The sequence below is a fragment of the Citrus sinensis genome, chromosome 6, assembly GCF_022201045.2.
Source record: "Citrus sinensis cultivar Valencia sweet orange chromosome 6, DVS_A1.0, whole genome shotgun sequence".
Lineage (NCBI taxonomy): Eukaryota > Viridiplantae > Streptophyta > Magnoliopsida > Sapindales > Rutaceae > Citrus > Citrus sinensis.
Genome location: NC_068561.1, coordinates 3,925,440 through 3,946,159, shown reverse-complemented (window position 1 = coordinate 3,946,159; position 20,720 = coordinate 3,925,440). Strand labels below are relative to the sequence as shown.

The following is a 20,720-nucleotide window of genomic DNA, read 5'->3' as shown; positions in this document are numbered from 1 at the left end:
GGAATATTAAATCCAGCTGCAATCAGCAGCAGGTTTAAATTTAAAATACTAAATTTACCTACAACCTGTAAAATGGGTGGATTTTTATCGGCGGTTTTGGGTGATTTGCATGTAATTTTGCTATGCCTAATCACTTAAGATTCCATAATCGTTTTTAAGGTTATCCTAATAAAAATTAACTATTTTATCGTAATAATGTAAACAGACCAAATTGATCGTTTTTTTTTTTTTTTGAGACTGATTAATCATCAGATTACTGCATTACACAGATATTTACAACAACTGCTTATTGTAGCAGAGGTATTACACTGATATTTACAATCAGATATACATGATTGAGACTTACATTATTACAATGAATTCTATGAAGTACATGCCCAATACAAATAACCCCTCATAGGAGAGAATGTCCATACTCCACTTGCATTTCGCAAGGAAGAAGGATATAAAGAACATTTAGCCCCCACAATGCTTTTGTGGGGGCTAGAACCGCTGCCCTCACAAGCATTGTGAGGGCAGCAGCCCACCACTTCGGCCAAGGCCGAAGTGGCCCAAATTGATCGTTAAAATACGTCCTATTGTGTCATAGTCATTAATCCCTTACTTAATGGACTCCTCCAAAAAAAAAAAAAAAAAACAAAGAAAGTCATCATTTCTAAGCACACCCGTTATAAAATCTAAATATCAATAGAGGACGAAATGAAACAAGTGGTAGATATCATTACACACCTTATCCAAAAATTAGAAATCACAAAAACGAAGTAACGGCTCTTATTCAAACGCTAGCCCCATATGCACTTTCTACCATAATGGAAAGTGAAAAATATGAGTGCCTGTGCTTGTGCTTCCGTTGCATCCGCTCTCGCCACCGCGCCTTCTCCGACCAACGGCGGCTTTCTTTACCGGAGCCACCCCAACAGTAAAAAATGCATTTTCACCTTCAACCCTTTTGCCAACTCATCATCGTCATCTCATCACCACCACCACCACCACCACTCTCCTTTTACACTGCGAGGTAATGAATATTAAGCGTTATATATATTACACTCAGAATTATGATTTTGTTTATATATTTATTCATTTTTTCCTTGAGAATATTTATTGAGATGTAAATTAGCTTAGCAAAGTGAATACATACATACTATGTTATGCTGTGTTGCAACGAGATGCAGTCACTAATGATTCTACGACGAGTACTGAGTTGTCCATACAAAACCAGAAGTCAGAGGCTGATAAAATAGTTGATGGTATGGACTTTGGTGAGCTTTGTAACGAATTTGAGTGCATTAGCAGCCCCTTAGTTGAGTCTACAGCAAGGCAACTCGTTCGCGATATCCTTGAGCTTCGCGAAGGCAATCGTGCCCTTGGAACTTTTGCAGTGTCTGTCAAATACAAGGTGACTAATTTGTTTTCATTTCAACGCTCATTTAGTTCATGAATTAGTTATTAGTACACTAATTAATGCTTAATATACTTTAGCTGTGATGGCAATGGATACAGTTAAGAAAGCCCTTTTGTTAGGCATCAATGGCTTTCAATTTTTCCTCTTTAAATTGTCTTATATAGAAGTGGGGTTAAGGTAATTGCTTAAGATACCTGTTTTATGAAATTTGGTGTTACCTTTCCCTCACAACACAAATTCAGGGTAAAAGTTTTCAATCTTCCTATATGATTGAATTTGATTTTTTTATGTTGCTTGTTTCTAATTTGCTCGTAGTGAAAAGAATTTTTATAGTTAAATCTTATGCTCTGGTAGCATAATTGCAGAATCCAACAAGAAGTTTTACTGGTCGTGAGAAGTACAAGTGACAACTATGGGCAACCACTGCTCTTGATAACCCTTCCGTGGTGAGGATTCTATCTGATTCTCTCTGTTTTACTACTTAAGTGGCATCAACATTTTAGCTGCCTTGCTCAATACAAACTCTCATTCCATATGGAAACACAATGTCAATTGATGCATTTCATAGTTTAATGGCTTACCGTCCTGAATCCTGCAATGTTTGTTTGTATAATTAAGTACGTCCTTGTGTTTGTGCAAACCCGCATGTGTTATGCTTAGTGCTTCTCTGCTAAATCGAAATCTGCAGACTGCTTCCTTGTGTTTGCTTTGAAGTAGATCACTTCAATGTAATTTTTCTACTTAGTACATATTGATGGTCATGTATCCATATTGATTTTCTAATTTCTTAAGATCTAGAGCTATGTCATATTAAATTACGCTCTCTACATTTTCTTTCTATTGATCTATTGATTAAAATTTGAATTAGTGTTTGATATTTCCTGCAATGTTTGTTTGTATAAGTGCGTCCTTGTGCTTGTGGAAATCCACAGACTGTTTTCTTGCGTTTGCTTTGAAGCAGATCACTTAGCAAGAACGATTTTCGCATATTTTGAACTTAATTTCAAAATAATTTTTCTACTTAGTACATACTGATGGTCATGTATTCATACTGATTTTCTAATTTCTCAAGCTCTTGAGCGATGTCATATTACATTACACTCTACATTTTTTTTGTATTGATCTATTGATTACAATTTGAATTACTGTTTGATTTTTCTTCTTGTTGATTCAGACCGTGCAGGAAATGGTAATGCTGTCGACAAGTGTGTTGAGTATCAAATGGACATTAAGGGGGAAGCCTAAGTCTATTATTGCAAATATTGGCGGAGATCTCACAGTAAAAGTTCATTCGAAGTTCACACTAAACCAGATTAGCGGCCAAGTTATTGAGCATGAAGAGTTATGGGATTTGTCAGCTTCATCACCCGTTGCTCAGGCATTTTTCTGGGCATCGCACCGTCTTTATGCAACAACTGAGGCTGGAAAAGACTCACTTGATCTCATCAACAACTTCAAAAGCAAGATTTCAACCGAGCAAGAGAACTTGGGGATATATCCAGACCCTTCTGGTGATCCAACAAAGGTGAGTTCTGATTCAAGATGCTTTTGCTTTTGCTTTTGCTTGACATCTAATGTTATATATATAGCTTTTGCTTCAGTTATAACATTATCAATCACCCACTCTAAGCATTACCAACTTCTGCTTTTGCTATATGAGACTCGTCTAGTTCTTTCTTGACAGCTGAAATTTACTAATCATCTGCTCAATTTTACTTGATAGCTAGATTCATTTTCACAAAAGCTATGGATTAAAAGTGTTCACCTACCACCATATAGTTTCTTATTCCAATTGATTTACAATTGATACAATTAAGTTGCTTTCATCTTTCTATAGCTAGCCATTAAATTTATTCTGAAAAGATATTACTCCTTTCGCGAATTAATTATCTTCAAATCACTAGTTTATTTTTGGAAACCTCAAATTACCTCTATATTTGGTCAAAAAATAAGGAAAAAATAGGGGTGGATTGTTGATTTTTTTTTTTTTTAGTCTTCTTAGTAAAAATTTGGGTAAATTGAGGATTTTAAAAGTAAGGGTGCAATTTGAAGATAGTCAATTCGCAGTAGAAATAATTTGAAATTAACCCTTCTGAATATTTTTCTGTTCATCAACTTTGAATTACGTAAATATGAATATTGTATTCTCTTATTAATATCAATAATTGACTTGTTGCATCATTTGATTTGATTCAGTTCTTCCAAAGGGACGACGGATTCCAAAAAGATTTATACCAAATTGCTCTGTTCTTGGCAGTCCTCTATTTTGTTGTACAGTTCTTGAGGACAACCTTGTGAAACTCGCCTGCAAATTTGTTATTGTAATTATATCATAATATCATATTCAGTAATTGTGTATTAGTGAACATTGCCCTATAATCACATCAAAATCTTTTTTGGTTGGAAAATATTATCACTAAAATTGTTTTGTATTTTGATGAATTTAGGAATTTTTTTTTTTTTTGGAACCTCCTATCCCTCCTAAGAGTAGAACTCCCTCCTGGGATTAGAACTTGAGTGGTAGCCGCTTGGCCAAGTCTCTAAGACAACATGGCAATAAATCTTAATTATAAATGACCAACAAAACACAGATAACTCAAAATATGATTGCTTGGGTGAATGCGTGGGTGAATGGTATGATGATTTTAAAATAATAATAATAATAATTTATTTATATGAGAAAATATTGAAAACCGAAAAAAAATACAAAGAAATTTACGATTTAAAATCATATCGAACCGGAAATCGAACCAATTCGATTCAAGTTAAATTATTATTTTAAAAAACACTTGACAGTTCAGTTCAATTTAGTTCCATTTAGAACCGAACCGACTAAAATAATCGCCCCACCCCTAAAGAAGAGGATCTTGTCATGCATCAATAATTGTACTACCGATTTAGCTGCTATTAACGAAATCTTTGCTCGTTTCACAGAAGCAGTTAATATGTGAAATGGCAACATTTAAAATTGTGATAATTCATCATCCATACGAAGAAATCCCCCATTCATAGAAAGTTCCTGTAAGAAGCACTTCTCAAACTTGTGAGAGTGTCCAGCCCACCCTTTAGTACAATGCCAAAAGCACTTCCACTTTCATAAGTAGAGCTTTAAAGAGTATCTAGAACCAGCGGTGAACTTGAATGGAAAAAATTTAGAGCATAAGTATCTATACATAAATGGAATTTTCATTAGTCAGTAAATGTTGTTAAAACAAATAACACAATTGTTTTGGGGAAAAAAAATCAATTCATTATTTGCATTCAAGAATAAATTATATCAAATGCACGTTCACCATTTTACAGACTATGGTACAAACAAATCAAGAGAATGCCATACCGGTTTGCAGCAAAAAATTAAAATGCACTAAAACTCTGCAACAATGCGAACAATACTGGCAAGAACATAAATATTCTTCCAACTGTCAAATTAAAAGCTGATGATAACAAATTGTGACCACCGATAGAATACTCAGCTCCGGACTTTTCATCCCTTAATTTGATACTCGAAGAGCCTAAAAAGAACGAAAATATTTGAGAAATGTCAGTATTCTCGCACAATGGATTGGCAATAGTAACAGAGCGAACACACAAACAAAATGTATTGGGAAAGATAACTACAGTTGGTCAATAATGCTATACATTAAAAAGGACTTGCTTGCCTGAAATTTTAACCACCCATTTACTTATAGCATATATCACCACCATATGAGCAAATGAAAGTCATACATAACAAGTCCTATGGGAGAACTCTGCTTCATCTATTATTCTTTAACGTCTCATCTACATTTCTTTTCCAATCAGTCTACATATATAGGATTGTTAGTATAACAAAAACGGAGCAATTGCTTATGTCTGTCAAAAATATTTATTTGAAGGTCTGCTGTTGAATCATTTTATAGAGTACTTTCAGTAGTCCTCTCACTAGTTACTAGACAAGCACTAAAACTTATTAAATAATGCTATACATTAAAAAGGACTTGCTTGCCTGAAATTTTAACCACCCATTTACTTATAGCATATATCACCACCATATGAGCAAATGAAAGTCATACATAACAAGTCCTATGGGAGAACTCTGCTTCATCTATTATTCTTTAACGTCTCATCTACATTTCTTTTCCAATCAGTCTACATATATAGGATTGTTAGTATAACAAAAACGGAGCAATTGCTTATGTCTGTCAAAAATATTTATTTGAAGGTCTGCTGTTGAATCATTTTATAGAGTACTTTCAGTAGTCCTCTCACTAGTTACTAGACAAGCACTAAAACTTATTAAATAATGCTATACATTAAAAAGGACTTGCTTGCCTGAAATTTTAACCACCCATTTACTTATAGCATATATCACCACCATATGAGCAAATGAAAGTCATACATAACAAGTCCTATGGGAGAACTCTGCTTCATCTATTATTCTTTAACGTCTCATCTACATTTCTTTTCCAATCAGTCTACATATATAGGATTGTTAATATAACGAAAACGGAGCAATTGCTTATGTCTGTCAAAAATATTTATTTGAAGGTCTGCTGTTGAATCATTTTATAGAGTACTTTCAGTAGTCCTCTCACTAGCTACTAGACAAGCACTAAAACTTATTAAATAATTTAATTTCAAAAAAATACAATAAAAGAAATAATATAAAATTTGTAAGTTCTTAGTACCTATCATCCGCTGAATAAAATCACAAGAACAGGCTGTCCTAGTCAAATTCAGGATGCGTGACAATAGCATAATAGCAATAAATTGGAAAAAAAATGGAAAGAAAGAGAGAAAACTTCAAACAACATAAAGTACTCACAGTTGAAATCAGTCCATCCAATGGTCTGGTTTTGTACATCATATACAACTAGCTTATTTGAAAGCACCAAATCTGAATTAGAAAGAACATCACAAGTTAACGAACAAAATGACCAATAATTTATAATAAAGCCATCACCAAGCTCGACAATTTATTATCAAAAGTAAATGCCAATTCAAGGGAATCTTTCACTGTTTCAGAGCTCATCTCACAAGTACGGTATTTCGAGTGCTATAATGGCAAACTGAAGACTTAATCTTAAGCATTATGATCCCAATTTATGGGGTTCTGATCTGATCAGTAAGTTTCCGGCAATCAGGTCTAGGGAGTAACAGCGATCACGAATCAAATTAAATTTAATTAGGTACCTTCCCCTACAACATGATCGAGCGAGAAAAACACTAATTTAACATGAAGCAACTCTAGACGGTACCTCCCAATAAAATCATCTGCCTCCCGTCATGATTCTGTAGACCACCATTTTGCCAACCAATACACCACACATCTTCCTGTGGATGATCATGAAAAATGACTGATTAATTAAACATCCCTCATGGGAAATAAAATCCAAAATTTGTTTATGGTGTTTCAATAAGAAATAAAACTTCGTGCATACCACTTAGAGAGAGAGCAAAAGGGCGAACAAACTGTGATAGCTTGTTTAAAGACAACCCCTTTCCCTTTTTTCTTTTTAAATTTTAGAAGAAACATTCAAAGCTCTATATATAATTGATTTCATTAATAAGAAATATAACTGCATCATTTCTTACAAATGTGCTATGTACGTACCTCAAAGAAACACAAAGAGGTTTAAATAACTTTAAGAAATCATTAAATCACTTACTATCTGCATACTGAGTAGAAACAGCAGTAGTAGAAAATGATTTCTAATTAGATATCTAAATGACAGAAAGAATTAAAAGTTCAGACCGACAAATCTATACAAAAAATAATAATAAGAATAGTAATTCAAACACTTCAAACTAAATGAAGAATTTGAAAGTTCAGACAGCATTTTTGCCAGCATAACAAACTTTTGATTTAGAAGTCGATAGGCATTAAATGAAGAGTCCAATATGTGCACGCAAAATATTAAGCAACCATTTTCGGCATATGAACATTCCGGCTGATTGGAAACCAATGAATAGCACATGGCAATTATTAATAAATTTTACAAAGAGCTGTACTTACTCGAATTTGAAACAAATACTCGTGCGGGTAAACTGTCAAAGAAAGAGAACCCTTGAACTTGAACGTAACCGTTGGAAATGCGTCGTCAACACTGCCATTATACAGCCAAAAATAAATAAATAAATAAACAAACAAAAGTGAGGAAAATCTGTGTAATTCTTGAATTAAATTCCTTCACAGAAATTGCTTATCCAAAGGGTGGGGCTATTTGGACTCTTAAAAATACTTTGAACACTCTTATTTTATTACTAAAATATCCTTAAGAGTAATTTACACAAAGGATAACTTAGTTTAATTCTTAACAGCTAACAACCATTTAACATGAACTGTCGCTTGTCTTAATAAGATGGAGAGATTAAAAGCAATTAACTCCAGAAATTCAATAAAGCTAGTTTCTAACAGATTTCAATTTTTTTAGAATTAAATAATTAAAAACAAAAAAAACAAATACAGTAAAACAATCACCATAAAACCCAGCCATATAAGAAACCCAATTATTGGTAAGAGAGAGAGGGAGTTATTTATATGGTAAACAGAGTTTTTATAAATTAATAAAAAATCTTTAAAGAGGTTGAGATGTTTTCGTGTTATCAATGTCATGGTGTGCAAGGAAAAAGGAAAGGAATTAGAAACAAAAAGATTTATTCAGGGTAGTTTTGGAATTCTATTGTGTGTACAGAGTAAAAAATTATAATTTAAATTTGATAATTGAGTGTGTTTAGTACTAGAATGTTATAGTATTATTTAGGGTGCAAATAGCCTTACTCTTATTGCAAAACAAGTTCGTCTGTTTGATGCCAAAACAAACCATTAGGTCCAACAGGGCAAAAAAACAACTAATTAGAAGATGAGTTGCGATTTAGAATGCTGCTTCCTAATAAGAAGAATACATCAAGCAGTGAAGTCTCCTCCAAGCACTTAAAACATCTAGGATAGCTTTGATGGAGCATTTATCTTTTCCCTTCTTTAATTTTTTAAGCTAAGGTTGAGCGTCATACATGTTCAACAACTCATCCCAATTACCTATATTGAGATTTCAGGTAAGACAGTAGTAAACCACTAATCTTCGATGCTGCTATTTTATACCTCATTGCAACCTATGCAGGATTTCAATAAAAGGATCACAACCACATCATTTGTACCAATTAAGTAAACAGAGTACTTTCTAAAAGTTTCGTCCGTGTTCAATTGCACCAACCCAATAGTATCTATAAGTCACAAAGATTAGCAGATCATAATCTAAACAAAGCCACTTTATATATTTTATCATGGACTAGTTCAGTTGAAAATTATATTGTCAGATCAATCACTTTCAAATCGAAGTATAGTTATTTATTCGTCCAGACTAGCATTTACCACCAGAAGTACCTTCTCATTTTATAATTCAAAAGCCACCAGAAGGATTAAGCATAGCCAGTTGTTTCCAAGACCATATGTACAGTTTGAAACAGTATTCTTGATTGACAAAACTAACAATAAGCGAGATATACTAGATTATTTGACATCATAGAATTTCAAACAAAATAGCAATAGTACTAATTCTTAGAAATTCAAACTGCTTACTTTTTACCGAACTGAAAACAAGAAAATTGTTCCTCAACAGTATGCATTTTCAATCCAGGCTGGCGATCCAAAATCTAAACTATAGAAAAAATGCTGTGTAAGTTTTCAGAGAAATACTAGAAGAAAATCATACTGTACATAATTATTATTGAAAGCATCTGAGAGCTACAAGTAGTATGTACCTGACTCAATACTAAATCATAAAGCATCGGTGGAAGATATGCCAAGGTTGTACCACTGTCTATTATTGTACCTCTCTCATCTCCAGTGCCAAGTAGAGATGTTGGAAGATCCAAAGGATTACCACCCACCTCAACTTCTTCCAGAATAACATTGTAATGTGGCCTACAATAGTTAATAGGTCAATATAAGAAAATTCATAAGTCAAGACATCCTAATGGAGGGAATAGAACACAAAGCTACAGATAAGACCTCCTTAATAATTATTGCAAACTCCGCATAATAACAAAAATATAAGTAATCTTGTGGTATGTGAGGAAAAAAAATTGCCAATCATTAACAAGTATGAATATAGAAAACCCTCAGATCACTTATCCATACCTAAATGGACACAAAATAAGTTCAGCTTTTTTGAATTAGGAGCGGGAAAAAAAGGAAAAGAAAACTCAACGTTGGCAATATTCAATAAGACACCAGTAGAAATTGAAAAATAGTAGCAGCTCATCATGCATATAAACTATAAATCTCACAGCTCGAACTAAAACTTTGAGTTAGCTTGACATACATATTTGGTACCATTGGAGTTGTTTTAACTTTAGGTGACACCACATCCCCAATAGCAAAGATTCCGCCTCCTTTTACAACATCCAAGCAGTGTGCAAACTCTTTTCTGACGTTTCCAGCAGCAGCCAGCTGTGAAAGCAGGGATGAATTGGCTTGTCCAAATCCAAGTATTCCATCAACTGCAGCGTCGGTAGATGAACCTAGGTCCCCAGATTGTCTATTTCCACAACTATCCAGAAAAAGAAAACTTTTATAAAGCATAGAAGAGTATTACAGGACAATTTTATGCAAACTGATGAATCATGATTCTAGACCACATACAAAAACATGACCAAAGCTCTCAAATTTAAAAACTAAAAAATAAACACTCATATATTGCTAACAATGGGAAAAGGAGAGCAAGATGTCTAAAATTGAAGGAAAAACTGAGATAACATTACCATAATCAGTAAGAATAACTGAGTAAGTGAAAGGCGCCAAAAAGCAGAAGTATACCAGCTTAGCAGACACTAGAAAACAATCAACAGAGAATATGATCTTATTTTGCATCTCATAGGAAGCACATACTGATGTGATCCAGCCAAAATGGACAAGCAGCAAAAAATTCCCCAAATCATGACATGGGATAGCATAAGTTCCATAAGCAATACTTATAAGCAATAAATAACTTTATTTTTTAAACCCAAGTAAAAAATTAAAAATTAAAAAAAAAAACTTAACATTATAAAAGATCTCCATTTGTTTTTTTGTCTCCTGGATCCCATTTTCCTTTATGCATCATGCCATATCCAAGAAACAATGCTAAGAGAATTCATAAAGCTCTCAAAAGAGGGAAAATAAAAGAAAAAGTATCTAATTTCCAAAAGTTCAGTTAGGGGAAGACAGTAGTTTTATTGCGTAATAACGTTGCGATGGAATGATACAAGAAAGCTGTCATGTGAAAAAAGGAGACTCCAAAATCTTATAGTAGTATACGTCAATGAGCTCCTAACAGGAACTCCTCCCAAAATATCATCCAAATATACTAATCCGAAAAATACTTTATTATTTGTTATCATTCCCAGCTCAAGCCTATGTCATAAGATAACATCAGCTAATTCCAAGATGCATGGGCATCAACTGCAAAGTAATAGAGGCAGGTGTGAAGCCACTTTGTGTTGGGCAGCTAGGAGTTATGCATCTATACTATTATTTGTAGAAGAAAACTCAAGTGTCAACTCAACTTTTTAAATAATGGATAAACTGAAACCATATTGGGTAAAAATTGTTGGTAGAATCAAACATACACAATGGAAAAATCGTTGCTTTGTGAAGAATTGACTTGTGCGATAGAGACAAATGAAGAAAAGACGAAAAAGCTTTAGTTTAACCTCATTGCCAGAATAATAGCTAGGGCTTTGCTATTTCAAAGGTCCAAGATGGTCGTCTATCAGTAAATTAGAATAGATTATTTTGTGCTTTCTTTCTTTTTGTGAAAAAATAAATAAATAAAATAGATATCTAGGAACCCTATAGGAGAGCCACAAGTATTCCAAAACATATATTGTTTAGAAAAACCTGTAAAACAAGTAAATATTATACAAGATTTCCTAGATATTGGGATAGGGTTGGCAAAATCCAAGTCCAGGTCCAGATATCGCAATGCCGATCCGGCTCGGATCTAGCACTGCTGGGTTCTTAATCTGGGTTTTGTACCCTATTTTTAAATTTATTTCAATGATATTGGACATGAAAATATAAACTTTAGATATTTAAAACTTTACATATATGTGATAAATGAGTCAAATAAATATAATTATTTAAAACTTTACATATATGTGATAAATGAGTCAAATAAATATAATTATTTAAAATAATATAATTTTATAATATTTTTTAATAAAATCTGGGTTCCAGGCTTATCAAGTGATGCCCAAAACCGGGCCAGGTATTACCCAGCCCACATCACCCTGTTCCGGACCAGGGCGGGTATTTTTGACACCCCTGTTTTGGGATTATTACCTCTTTTGCATCAATATGCTTAATGAAACAAGTGGTCTAACACAGTTGTCATTAAAAGATAATTGCATATATAGTACAGAGGATACAATCAAATGCACACAGACCAAGTGAACAAGAGGTAAACCTTTGCAAATAGCTAGGTCAAACCATTTAGATGAGCCTATTCAACCCTTCAGATTTCATGGGTCATTTATCGACAAGGTACACAAGCAGCATTGACCAAGAATCTTTATATTTATATTGATGCATGTATGAGTCTTCCTTTTACAGCGGCCAGAATATAGCTGCTAATTAAAACCCAGATTAAGTGAGACAAATGAAACAAGTGGTCTAACACGGTTGTCATTCAAAGATAATTGCATATATAGTACAGTGGATACAATCAAATGCACACAGACCAAGTTAACAAGAGGTGTTTCCTTTGCAAATATAATGTTTTGAACAGTGACTTACCCAAATATAACAGATGAATTCAATGGTGCAGTTTTAAGATTTCCAGATGCTTGATTCAGCTGTATAATATCCCTCACAAAGTATCCAGAAGTTGAGCTTCCATCTCCATAAGTAACAACATATTCACAACGCACACCAGGACTGCAACTAGGATATCGATTGTTGTATGTCGTACGGCAAAAATTATCACTACATGCAATCTCGCCAGAAGTTGAAGATTTAGATGGATCAAATAACGTCAGTTTTATCTGCAGTAGAATATCACAACAATGAAGATCCGAAAAATGAACAGTGATTTTTGTTTAATAGATCAAATAATTATCACAGTTATATCCCTTAAAGAAGTATGTATTGATATAATACAATGGACCAGAGGTTAACAAATAAATTTCAGTTGAAAAAGCATACACCAAGATCACTTTTCGTGGGACACCTGCTACAGCCAGCACAATTCACCCACAAAAGGTCACTTCCTGTATCAACTTGCACGTAGTACTCATCCGTTGGAGTTCCCAAACCAACCTTAGTAAAATAAAGCCTAATCGATAAACCAAGTGAACTGTTAGCAACAAAAATGCAATGTACAAACATGTTTGTACAGTGGTGGATAATGTTCATAATTTTACTTTCTTTAATCTTCTTCCATTACCCTCACAAACCAAACAATGGATTAACATATAATAACCACATATATACACACACAGATATAAGTGAGACAATAAAAGATAGAATCAATAATGCCACTTTTAACTGAAAACATTACTCTACCAAGGAACCAATTCTCACTGAATTAATACCAGAAAAATTACGAGATTTACATATTGGCTATGCTTTCACTCATTTTAAGTCAACCAAATAGTTATAACACGAAAAAGAATTAAAAAACAACTGATATTCACCATATCCATCAAGAAATCAAAAGTAAATAGACCAGATTTTTTTTTTTTTTTCTCTAAACCAATTTCATCTGGCATATCTTAAACATTAATCATTTTCAACGTTTGGAAAATACATCCATATAAATATAAATAACAGATAACCATATATATAAATGCCAAAAGAGACATAGTGGATATGTGTTTAGAATCATTTGATTGTATTTACTAGCACATATGTAACTGATAAGCTCGTTTCTTTCTTAAAGGAACCAAATGCAGCTGAATCAATCATAAAACATTACAAACCAAAGAAAAAAAAAATACATACATATGCATATCCAAATACATTAGAAAAAGCATAATGTCTATTCATACAGATACCCATAAAAGGCTTATTTTGATATCTTTCTTCAAGATGTGAAGTCAACCATTAATCGAAAACAAAAACTACAAAAAACTCAATACCTCACACAGATACCCAAGTAATCTATCAGTGCTAATGCAGGTGTTCACATACGTCAGACAACTCAAGTATTCTAACAAAGCTAACCCAAATGTTCAAAACATAATTGTTGCAAATGTAAATGAATAGATATTTAATAGGAAAAAAAAAAGCATATGCATAAAATGAATAAGTTTATATGATTCTTCTAAAATGTCAAATAAATCATAAAACAAAAGCAAATACACAAACAAAATTTCAACAAACGCCAATAACTCTATACCTCACACAAGTATCCAAACATCCTATCAGAGCTAACGCAGGTGTTTTAACCTGTCCCCTCAACTTCTACCTACTTCTCACACAACTCAAGTATCGTAACAGAGCTAAAAGAGATGCTTAAAACATTATTGTTGCAAATGTATATGAGCATCGAATGAAAAGGAAAAATTAAAAAAAAATGGTTAAGTTGATATCTTTCTTCTAAGATGTCAAATCAATCCTAAAACCAATAACTCAATACCACACACGGGTATACAAGTATATCCCAGCAGAGCTAACTCAAAGGTTTAAAACATTAATATTATAATATCACATCTCTAAAGAGAATACAGCTTATGTAACCTCTCGCAAATGTAGATGAACAATAAAATGTATAAGATGAGTATACAATCAAAAACGAAAAAAAAAAAAAAGAACATACCCAGTTGCAGAAGGATGGCCATTGCCGCCCAATTCAAGATCAATGGAAGCCATCATTCTACCGTGACGGCGAGTATCATGTTGTTTCAAAGCACTCAACGTCCTCTCTCTTTCACCACCTGCCTTGAACTTATTCTCAACTTCAAACACAAAGTTTCCCATAACACCACCACCACCGACGGCCCATTGATGAACCACCGCCACCGTCACAACCACCAACGCTAGTAATCTCAACCCACCCATCGTCGTCGTCAGTCGCCGTCACGCCCCCGTCAACTTATCAAATCCCACCCACCAGACAGATTTGTTTCTTTAAATTCTTTCTCTGGGTTCTTCGTTTTTTGGTTATTGGGGGATTAATGGAGAGATGGGGGGCCGGCCAGCTTTAGAAAGAGATAATAAACAAAGCCAATCCCATCCAAAAAAAAAACGAAAATTAAAAAACCAAATGAAAAAAGAAAGAGAATGAATCAACAGCGCGTTTTCAACGGCACACTGCGAGACTTCGCGTTTGCGTTTGCATTTGCGTTTGTGTTTTTAAAAAGTTCAGATTTAGAATTTTTTTTTAAGGAAAATTATCATTTTAGCATTAAAATTTTAATGACATATTATGTGAGTATTAAAATTTATTAAAAAATATATTTTATTATCAAAATTTTATGTCCTTATCAATTCATTATCATTTCATTTAAAAAAATTAATATTTAATAAAAATTAAGTTAAAAATTAATTTTACCTCTAAAAGTTTAGTAGTAAAATAATAATTCTCTTAAAAATTTAATAGTAAAATGATAATTTTTTTAAAAATTTAATAATAAAATAATTATTTATTTATTAAATTAACAGATAATTTTACTCTTACAATTGAAAATATATTTGATACTCTTATGACATCAATAAATTTTTAACATTGTTAACGGAATAATAATGAATTGATAACGACGTAAAATTTTAGTAGTAAAAAATATTTTTCAGCAACTTTTAATATTGATATGATATGTCAGTAAAATTTTAATTGTAAAATGATAATATTTTTTTTTTAAAATTAAATTATTTTTTTTAAAAGGAAAAATATTCTAAGTTTGTTCCTTATTTTTAGAAAATAACGAACGTGCTCGTCTTTTTTTTTTTTTTTTTTCTTTCCTTTTACTTTTCTTTCGCCGCTACAAATCGGAATTCGGAAAATTCTTTGCCTTTTGCTTGTGCACAAGTTGACGTGTTGAGCTCTCTCTCTTGTTATTATCATTATTATTTTTTATTGGCCATTGGAAAATACTAGAGCTGGCAATTTGAGATGCCAGATAATCGTTCGTATTCATGTCATTCTCGTAATGTCCTATCGTATTAAATTTGCGCCAACTCAAATCCGACATGTTTATTGTAATATCGTAATTGTGTGATCCATTTAACAAAATTTTAACATTGTTTCATAAAAATCTAATTTTCAATATGTTTTTACTATATTTTCTAGAAAATTTATAGCCCTACCTAAACATATCTATTTTTAAGCTAATATAATATAATTGATTGTCATAAACAAATTATCGCATCAAAAACTATATATCTAAATGCGACGTGTTTGTTTAACTGAATTAATAAACAGACGTCTTACTTAACAATAATATTAAATTTAAGCAATTAATTAAAAAATTATGTAAGAAGCATCTCATCACATAGATTTTATTTGAATTTCAACCTTTGTAATTAATACGTTCCAAAACTGTACCTGCTTGAAATTTCTTCAAATGTTAGATAAGAATCCAAATAACACAGTGTAAGCCCTTTAGACCATGTTTGAAACACTACATGGCATACATTAAGTTAATGGTATCCTATGTTTTCAAATGGAAATAATCCCAACCCCTCTTCCACACAGGTTTAGGTCGCATAGCATTATATTAATTTCTTTTTTTTAATAAATTTTCATTACATCACTTTCTTTATTTTTTTATTAATTATTAAATTTATGAATTAAGGTTAATTGAAGCCACCTCCGACCACTGGCAAGGTCACCACCAACTGTCGGTTTTTATGTCCGTTGAAGTCCGTTTGGACACTGTTGGAATTATTATTGTCAAATCTATGCAACTGTTAAAGTATTTTCATCAATGGAGCTCTAGTTCACCGCAGATGTACAATTAAAATTTTGACCAAAATTTGATATTTGATTTAAAGCAAATGGAAGATCCATTGGCCCGTAATACATGGACCATTGAGTAGCTTCGGTTATAATTAAGGACCCCAATGGTACAAAAAATGACATCAATAGATACCTGAATCTGATTGTCGGCAACGGTTTGTAGTGGTTAGTGGTAGCCACTAGTGAGAAATTTTACTTTTACTTAAATATAAATAAATAAGATTAATAAAAAAATAAATAAACTTAAATTTTAATTTTAATATAAACAGTAATTAATATAAAATATTATTATAACTAATACAACGCATATTATATGTTCACGTCGAACATGGTATTGTATTATAATTTAATGGAATGCGGTGCTATATAATCCAAATAAAACGTAATACAATATAATTGATGCAATATATCTTAATACAATATAATGTGTTAAAAGTACTTTAAACTTAAGATCTAATCTTTTATTTGGACAAACATACTTATATGATTGATAGTTAATAAATGAGAATATAATAATCATGTAAATCTTGATCATAAATAAATAAAAATGCGTATATATCAAAAGGTTTTTTAACGCTAAGATAATATCATAATCAGATCATGTGTAGGGTTGGCAATAAACTCCAAATCCGGGGGATCCAAATCCGCAAAGATCCAGAAGATCCGGATCCAGATCCGAAAGATCCGGATCCAGATCCGGATCTTAAAAATCACAATCAGTGCGGATCCGGATGCACTTGAAAACTGGATATCCGGATCCGCATTTTTTTATAATTAAATTTTAATTGAAAAATATATAAGTTAAATTATTTATTTAAGGGAGCGCCTAAGTTGCGTTAATAGTAACTTACAGCTTTTGTCTTTTTCCTTTTGGCTAATTTCATATGAGCCCTTTTAATCTTTGTTATTTTCAATTTTTATAGTTGTGGATTTATTTGTCTTCTTCCATCCCTTCTGCATCGATTCTTTATTTTTTCCAAAGCTTTATTTATTTTCTTAAGCAATAGTAAATGGTTATCAAATTCGTATAAATCTACAAATTCAGAATAAACTTCTGGTCCTAGATTTATTATTCCTATTCTTTCTTGTTCTAACAGATATATTTTTTGATTTATTAGGTTTATATAGGTGTTTACTACGTTTTCTCATCCTAAAAACATGTGATCTATATTATTAGTTAACTCTTGTATGGTATTAACAGCTTGATTCATAGTGTTTCCGTTTTATACCAATATATTATAAATATTATAAATTTATCTATAAATTTCATTTTCTTTTCTATCAAAATTTCACCACCTGTTGTGTCTATAAACCTTTCTCTAAGTTCTTCGGTTAATTCAAGTTCTATATTTCTTATATTATTTTTATCAATTTTAATTGCTTTTATTAATTTTTTTATCTCTTCTTTATTATATACCTTTAGTGTATATAAACTATCGACTATTGCTCTTATAGGGTCCATGGGGACTATGGCTCTGATACCATCTAATGATAACAATTAACACAAAATTTCATCTAATGATATCAAAATTAACAAAATTACGATACAAAAATATTAAATTTACAGAATAGCTCATCAATTACATCTAATGATAACAAAATTAACAAAATTACAATACCAAAATATTAAATTTACAAAATAGCTCATCAATTATATTCATCAAAATTTTATACTTAATGTAGAAATAAGGACATAGTTATTATAAAACAAAATTCTATTATTAATAGTGACAAACAGACGTATATGATTAATACATTTAGAATACATTTCTATGTATTTTAGGCTTTTATGAAAAAGTACGTGGCATTGTTTTACCTCTAGGTACAGTTATCAAAGTAGCTCTTTGGACCAGTAACCCGCAACCCGAAGAGGTTTCCAGCTTATATACTTTTCATCGTTATATTTCAAATTCTTCATTTTCAGAATTATAGGTATATGAAGGTTCAGCTTCATAAGTTTTTTTGTTCTAAATAGGCTTTTGCTACATCTATTCCTTCTTCTATGGTTAACATAATTATGTTATGTTTTAGGTTATCTATTTCAATGTTGTTTATAATTTTTCTCTTTATTTCTTGGGATAATTTAAGTGAGTCTACTGCTAACAAGTCTTCTGTTCTAACAAGTTCTTGTTTACTAAAAAGGTACAAGCTTTGTTTAAATGATCCTAAATCGAAGTCTATTATCATCATGTATTCATTATATGTTATTTTAGTAGTTGGGTTTATCATGTATTCTTTAGATTCTCCTAAATAAAATTTGTAATTCATCTTAAAAATTTGCTTCAGTTTAAGAAGTTACTCTTCCTCCATAAATCATTCCATCAATAACCATCAACAACCTCCACCAAGAGATAATAGTTGAGTATTATTACCTAAATCACCTTTTCTCCTTTTCCTTCTGATCTCCTTCCAGTGTCCTGCAGCCTGGTTGTCCTGTTCCCTAAACGGCCTCCTGCCTCAGCGGGATCTGTGGACTCAGATGGCTTTACTGTGTGGATTTCGATCGTTTTGTTAAAGAAGTGTTTGATGAGTTTAGGTTCCTCTTCTTTTTCTCTAATGGTTTTTGTTTTTAATTAATGATGATTTGATTTAGGATTTAGAGTAAGGAAGTGTTTAGAGAATCATCGCAAGTATTTCCAGAGAGTTATGAAAAAATATTTCTGAGTTTTCTGAAAACCGTCTGAGGTTTTCTTCTCCTCCTTCTCTTTTTATTTCTTTCTAATCTTTTCTATTACATTATTGCCCTTCTATTATTGACTTTTACATTATTGGCCTTTACATTATTGGCCTCTTACATCACTGCTTACACTTACATTATTACCATTCTTTCTTTTAATGCCACGTGCCTTTTTTTGACTTCGAGCCTCTTCTTTTTGTTTGTCACGACCTTCCTCTTTTTATCTTGTCGGGCATCTTCTTTTATTTGTCTGCCACGAGCATCTTTCTTCTGTCTTTTTATCTTCTTGTCTGCCACGAACATTTTCTATTTGTCAGGCTACTTTATTTCCATAAGCTGATAAGCTTGTTGCATGGTTTCACTACTGCTAGGAAATCTCATGGTGCTTATCTCGTTGATGAGTTCCAAAAGGATATTTGAGGGTGTATGGCTATCCTCTGAGATGACAAGGATATAATTCTGGAATCGGATAATTGTTCTATTGTTTCTCTTGTAAAGATCTTTAGCAATACTCCATATAGCTTTTATTCCCCGGGCCCTGCGGGTTCTAATCCATGATTTGATTATTTGAGGAACATTTGTGTATTCGGTTCCTACTTCTATTTGAAAATTTTTTGTAAGGTGACCCACAGAAATCATGTAAAATGCTTGATATTCTACATTTTGGTGGTATTCTGGACTTATTGTGTAAAACTTTAGGTATATTGGCCTTTTTTGGGCGAATTTTGAGACTTCTTTAACTAATAATTCATCGAGGCTAGCTATTTCTCTTATTTCTGTATCTGGATATACTAAGTCTAGATACCCATATTGAGCTATTCTTCCAACAAGAAGAGGATCTGCTCCTTTTACAGCTATCATTCTGGGATATATATTTTTTCCAGGTGCTTTAAAAATAGTATTGTTGTGGGAACATGTAGAATACACCCATGTGGAAAACTGCTTATCTTCTTCTTCTTTTGGATTTAGGGGAATAGGTTTTACTTCTTCTTCTGAGGAGGTGCTGTTTATTTTGATGAACTTTTTTGAAGAAGTTGCTTTTGGTGATTCAATTTCTATGGATATGGTTCGGCTGAAAGATGGATCAAAAGCTGGTTTCTGTTGTGGGAGTGGTCCACTACTGCTTCCTATTTTTATTGGGCTAGTGTTTATTGAAAGCCCTTTTGTTAGGTCGTTTATGTATGACTCTAACAAATGTATTCCCTTTTCATGAGCCTCTGTGGCTTCTTTCATGTAATTTATGGCATCAAGCATGTCTGATGCTTCTACTTTGAGCCTTTGTATTTCTGTGTTTATCACAGATAAGGTTTTATTTACTTCTGTATTCATTCTCTGAATTCTATGTTCCGGCTTAGAAAATTTGCAAGAAAATTGTTAGTTCCTTTTATATGTATAATCTTGAAATTGTAATAGGATAAATAAGCTTGCCATCTATGTAACCTTCTGTATTGGGGTTCATTTGATAAAATCTTACTAATAAGTGAACTTACCTGGGAATTATTTATTTCTACAATAAATTATTTCTGGAGTAGAAACAATGAGAACTTTTTTATCCCTTTATATATTGCAAGGAGTTCTTTCTCATGAATTGGATAATTGACTTGTGCTTGATTAAATGTTCCACTAATATATCGACATATTTCATTTATATCAGTTTTAAGTATTGCTCCCCAATATAAATCAGATGCATCGGTTTGTATTACCAATTTATCACTTTCTTCTG

At 32.3% G+C, this 20,720-nt stretch overlaps 2 protein-coding genes across 2 annotated transcripts; one reads left to right on the top strand and one right to left on the bottom strand.

Moving 5' to 3' along the window:
• Positions 1–754: 754 nt before the first annotated feature.
• On the top strand, positions 755–3,810 carry LOC102626210 (uncharacterized). The gene is given in 5 exon segments (XM_015531018.3): positions 755–1,015; positions 1,173–1,396; positions 1,768–1,848; positions 2,577–2,927; positions 3,599–3,810. Coding segments are annotated over 5 exon segments (948 nt in total). The 5' UTR covers positions 755–825; the 3' UTR covers positions 3,701–3,810.
• An 843-nt stretch (positions 3,811–4,653) lies between these two features.
• LOC102626505 (aspartic proteinase 36) lies at positions 4,654–14,730 on the bottom strand. Its single transcript, XM_006480376.4, has 10 exons — positions 14,182–14,730; positions 12,567–12,696; positions 12,159–12,406; positions 9,706–9,933; positions 9,143–9,305; positions 8,961–9,034; positions 7,398–7,488; positions 6,640–6,715; positions 6,207–6,278; positions 4,654–4,914 (listed from the first exon to the last, which is right to left on the bottom strand). The coding sequence occupies exons 1-10, from the start codon at positions 14,421–14,423 to the stop codon at positions 4,757–4,759; spliced, it is 1,482 nt and encodes a 493-aa protein (XP_006480439.1). The 5' UTR covers positions 14,424–14,730; the 3' UTR covers positions 4,654–4,756.
• Between the last annotated feature and the right edge of the window lie 5,990 nt (positions 14,731–20,720).